The sequence below is a fragment of the Chaetura pelagica genome, unplaced genomic scaffold, assembly GCF_000747805.2.
Source record: "Chaetura pelagica isolate M959 unplaced genomic scaffold, ChaPel_1.0 scaffold314, whole genome shotgun sequence".
NCBI classification, from domain to species: Eukaryota; Metazoa; Chordata; class Aves; order Apodiformes; family Apodidae; genus Chaetura; species Chaetura pelagica.
The window spans coordinates 2,235,816-2,240,135 of record NW_009953218.1 but is presented as its reverse complement, the minus strand read 5'-3'; the positions used below and the strand labels follow the sequence as shown (position 1 = coordinate 2,240,135).

At 39.3% G+C, this 4,320-nt stretch overlaps 1 protein-coding gene across 1 annotated transcript; it reads right to left on the bottom strand.

The window, feature by feature from the left end:
- Window positions 1–1,334: 1,334 nt before the first annotated feature.
- LLPH (LLP homolog, long-term synaptic facilitation (Aplysia)) lies at window positions 1,335–4,035 on the bottom strand. The gene is made up of 2 exons (XM_009997769.1): window positions 4,032–4,035; window positions 1,335–1,498 (listed from the first exon to the last, which is right to left on the bottom strand). The coding sequence occupies exons 1-2, from the start codon at window positions 4,033–4,035 to the stop codon at window positions 1,335–1,337; spliced, it is 168 nt and encodes a 55-aa protein (XP_009996071.1).
- Window positions 4,036–4,320: the final 285 nt, after the last annotated feature.

Sequence of the window (4,320 nt, the reverse complement as noted above, 5' to 3'; positions counted from 1 at the left end):
GAAGTACAGTTGTTAGTGGCATATAATTTGGTAAACCTGGATCTGTACATCTTAGCAAGTCTCATTAACTGTCAATGTATGTGAAAACAGAAGCCACGTTGGTATTTCCTCCGACACCTCTGTAGTTCTTTAGCTAAATACTTTCCCCCTAAAAATAATAATAAACCTACTGCATTTTTCCAGAAAAAAAATAAGTTTTCTATCAGGTTGAGTCCTTCTTAGTGTATTTCAGCACACTATAAGCAACTGTAATTATTTTTAAAATAACAAATCCTATTCCCTATGCCCAAATTATCACAACAAACACATACCACAATTTGTGGGCAATTACAAAACCTACCATGGATGAAGTTGGACAAAGGTTATGCTCTGTCTCAATGAATGGTACTACAACAGGCAACATACTGCAGGACCAGTACTGTAATTGTTTCCATCCTTGAAACAAGAGACATTTTAAAAACACCAGCTTTCAGGCCAACTAATTCTTGCATCTGTCATCACATGTTATTGCCAAGTAATGTGCAACGAACTGTAGCTAATCACACATCAACGGCATCTGTTATGCAATCATGCAGTATTTTATCCCATGCCCACATTGCAAAGCATGATAGATGAGCACCATTTTAAGAGGAATAAAAGGCTACTGAAAATACATATGGAAATGTATTAAATACATAAATGTCTTAAATAAAACTATTTTATTTCCAATCTGTGTGTTTGCATTCTCAATAATACAAGAATTCATTTTATTTTCAGTTATTTGACAATATCTGACAATATTTCAGTTACAGACAGCAGTAAAATACTTCTTTCTTCCAACAACTTTCTCTCTGTGGATAAAAGTCTTTTAACCTTTTAAGTTCAAGGCTACTTTTGTTAATTACCAGATGTTAAAAGCAACACAAATTGGCACAACAGAGGTAATTTTACAGAATTTAAAGGTTATGGTATGTTTACAGAATTCTTTGGTTGAATTTACTAAAAGACAATTTACATCGACAAGGATCACAACACAAAAAACATCTACAGCTTCATTATTTCTAGATTTCCTTTAGCATTTTCAGTGTTCACAATATAAAAGATAAAGATCCACCCCCCTCAAGAAAACAGGTAACCACAGTCTATTCAAAGGCACTCAGTTTGCTTTTTGTATTGTTCTGAAGTTCTGCAGATACCAAGTTGATATTGCTTTCATAATTTCTGACCTAACAGTCTCCTGAAAAGTTCATGCAACACAGTAAGTTATACTTGGTGGCCAAGCAGAAAAATACCATGTACTTATTTTGGGATATTTATTTTTGAGTAAAATATCCATGATCTTCACAAGTCTGATTTTACCAGACTAGGCCTTTGGCCACCTTTGATTTTTTTTTCCCTTTAACACGCTGTGCCTTCATCTTCTTTCTTTGCCTGGAATTCATCCATATTGGGTACTGTCCATGCTTGTCTAGAAGAGTTTTCTTGTTTCGTTTATTATCTATCTCCATTTTGCAGTCATCTGAAAAAGAAATGTATTTATGGTGAGTAAAATACATGAATCAGCTTCACAGAAGCTATTTCATTACTAGAATCAGAAAAATGATAGAAAAAGATCCCTATGCACAACTGTATCTGTACATAGAGAGCTGAAGGCTTTATAGACTGAAAGCACTTTCCAAACCAACACAACTGCAACCCAGAAACTCCAAGAGCTGATGGTAAATACGCAGAACTTAAAGGCCCACACCTGGGCAAAGCACCTTATTCTTTTAGTCTGCCATCTGTTCCAATACCGTGCCTAAAAACATTGTGTATGGTCTCCATCAAATGCTGCAAACATACAGGATTCCACAGGCTTAATGAAACATATGCACATTTAAACACCTTTTATGCAGCAACGTTTAAGATTGGTTCTAAAAAACTGAGTGGAAGAGATGTGCTTAGGGAGACCCAAGGTTGGAACACAGACACTCGTGGTCAGCAGACCATCAGCTCAGAAGCCTTCTGCCTGCTGGCACAACTGAATGCAGATCCAGCATGGGACAGGCAGCAAAAGACCACCCCCCTCTCAAAACCTCCTAAGACATTGGAGAAACACACAGCATTTTTTATGGTGTTTTTTTCCAAATGTCATAAAAGGACGCCTTCAACACCACGAGACAGAAACACCAAATCCCAAGAAAGCCAACTCTATATAAGCTGCTTCTCTGATTCCTGTCCTCTTACATGATTGAATCTGTTACATGAATTTTGACTGCAAAAAAGCACATCCACACTGCATGTCAGCTGCAACATTAAGTAGATTAAGAAAAAATCCTGGAAAAAAAATACCAGTTGTTCACACAGAGCAAAGTTTTCAACATACTTTACAATCTCAAGGATGCTGTAAGGAACCAGTAATGGGAAAAAAAACCTACTCAACAGAGAAGTGGCCAAAGGACATAAAGAAAACCTTGAAGAGAAAAAAAATAAGAAAAAAAAAGCGCTATCAAGGTAGCTTATCAAAGCAAACTCAATGGATATGATTGTTGTAAAAAAACACGAGCATGCTTCAAGTTTTAAAAACAGCTACAAAACCATTCTTGACAAAAGCTAGACAGAGCTTCTTAATTTTCCTTCTAACAACAAAAACTGAAAAAAAAAAATTAAAAAAAAAAATCCATGTGCTGTGAAAAATACCTTAAAGTAACATACAAATGTGTCCCTAATGTACACCTATATACCTTCTTCAGCTGGAAAACCACCAACCTATCTATGAGAAATGAATATTCCAGATGAAGCTTTCGTCTACTCCAGTCCTTACAACAGTTCGCAACATGAACTCCATTGTGTTTACAAACACAATGCTGAAACAGTCCTGTAAAGTCCTGTCAAAGACATTGCTATTTAAAAAAAGACATGGTTGTTTTGTGAAATATATACATTCTTAGATATTTCTGAGGCTGCTATCTCTCTACAAAGGCCAATTGAAATTGGCCACTTGTAGAAAAGTTACCAGCAGAGTTAGATGGGGGTGCAGGAGTGACATACAACCAGGTGCTTGCTTCAGAACCAGGCTTAAGACAATGATGTTTCCTTCAGATTCAGTGTCAGAAGGCTGACAATGTTCCAAAACATTTTGGAAATTCAATTCTAACAATCCCATAAAGAACAACTTCTACATTTGTTTTATGGGACAAATCAGAAGGATGGATAAAATTACAAACTATACTCCAAGCTACTCTTAATCTGGCAAGTATTTTTGTTTAACAATCAATTTCAGTTTTCAATATAGTTCACATAATTTGCTATTCAGCCTCACAACACTTCCCTGTCTTTCCTAATTTCTGCAACAGTGACAAAACTGGCTGCCTGACTGACAGCAACTATGAGTATTGTTCTGTATCCCCACTGTGATGTTTCAAGAGACTTCTGCACACCACATGAAAAGCTCACATAAGCAATATTGTAACAGCTTAAGTGGCATAAACTGGAGAAGCAAAAAGGCCTATGATTTAGTTTGGGCTGCAGTTTTGAAAAGATAAGATGTCTTTCTGAGTTCTGTTCAGTAGGTAGCTATTTCAAACCTTTGTTTCCACCTGCTGGGTACCTCCCTTTACAGATCACATCCCATTCAAGGAACAGAGAGCAAGATGGCATCTGTAGATAGTATCACCCACTCCTGCCCATGTGCAATGCAGCACTAACTAGCATACAAAAACAGGGTCCCTACTAACCCTACCTTGAGGCAGTGCACTTAAAGAGGAAAAAAACCTAACCACTCTATTACTGATAAAAACTGTATAAAATTGCTTCAGCTTTAGGTCCAACTTTTACGCTTCCTTCAACTAGGAGGAAAACTGTATCCTACCACCAGCTGAACAGCAAATACGATGCTGTGACTGAAACAAGCGCTACGTGATGAATTCTCACTCACCTGCGGCCTTCACAAAGAGATAGTACGTACTTCACAAGTAACCACATGCAATACAGAAGTGAGTGTCACGAAACTACCAGATTCAGTGATTTACCAGCATCCTCTGGCTTTCACAGATAAAGACTGCTCATCCAACCCATATTCTCGACCTGCAATAATCCTGGATGCGATCATGCACAGGAACAGCAACAAACACACCGCAGGACGCCCCTGCACCTGGGCGGCTCCAGCAACCGGTACCGTGACAAAAACCCCGCCCTGGAAGCGGGACGGGACGGGGGAGGGAGGAAGAGGCAGCCGGGCACGCCAAGGGCAGGCCCGGGGCACCCCAAGGGCAGGCCCGGGGCACCCCAAAGGCAGGCCCGGGGCAGCAGGGCAGGCCGGGGGCACCCCAAGGGCAGGCCCGGGGCACCCCAAGGGCAGGC